General features: G+C 34.3%; 1 protein-coding gene across 1 annotated transcript; it reads right to left on the bottom strand.

Annotated features, from left to right (window-relative positions):
* Window positions 1-6: 6 nt before the first annotated feature.
* LOC124890740 lies at window positions 7-531 on the bottom strand. Its single transcript, XM_047402535.1, has one exon. It carries the CDS (start codon window positions 529-531, stop codon window positions 7-9), a length of 525 nt encoding a protein of 174 aa, XP_047258491.1.
* Window positions 532-731: the final 200 nt, after the last annotated feature.

Below are 731 nucleotides of genomic sequence, written 5' to 3'. Positions count from 1 at the left end.
TGGCTTCTAAGAGGGAACTTTTTGAATTTTCTGAGAAGAAACTTTTTTATTCTTCTGAGAAGAAACTTTTTTGGCCTTCTGAGCAACTTCTAAAGCATATTTCTTTCTCAAAGATTCCGGACGTCCTTTAGTTATCACTACTGGAGGGTCAAATAGAGTAACATCCCGACTTTGTTCACATGATTTCATTTCACAATCCTTTTCACCAACTTGATTCATTTCACAATATTTCTCACCAACTTGATCATTCGGTACATAATCTTCCTCAGATTCATAAGGAAGTTCATCAAGTTCTCTACACAATTGCAACAATCTTTGATGTGCGAACAGATAATGTTTTTCAGACCTTGTAGCTTGTTCAGCTAGCCCCATAGAATGCATCATGATGTTATTAAACCACAAAGTAGAAGGCTTCACATTAGTTATTTCACTCGGATGGTCAATAGCTTTTTCTTTGGTTGCATTTCTAGTCCATCGATCTAACAAATAATGTACTGGAAGTGAGAGAATCTGTTTCTTTATGAATATCATTAGTACATGTCTACATAAAATTCCCATGAACTCAAAGTTGTGGCACGAACAAACAGCTTTTTTCAATGTAAAATTCAAACTGACCATATATGTCGGCTTTTGTCTTTGAAGCTGATGCACTTTATAAACATTTATTCCATCCTTAACCTCAAACTTTTCAGAGACAAATTTTTGAGACTAAATTAGTTCTTCTTGAAAAA

Source organism: Capsicum annuum, unplaced genomic scaffold, assembly GCF_002878395.1.
Source record: "Capsicum annuum cultivar UCD-10X-F1 unplaced genomic scaffold, UCD10Xv1.1 ctg23672, whole genome shotgun sequence".
In the NCBI taxonomy this organism is placed as follows: Eukaryota; Viridiplantae; Streptophyta; class Magnoliopsida; order Solanales; family Solanaceae; genus Capsicum; species Capsicum annuum.
The sequence above is the reverse complement of the archived record's forward strand: the minus strand, read 5'-3'. Positions and strand labels throughout refer to the sequence as shown.

Coding starts and splice junctions, on each gene's coding strand:
- LOC124890740 (XM_047402535.1), bottom strand. CDS start 531: ATGATATTCATAAAGAAACAGATTCTCTCACTTCCAGTACATTATTTG.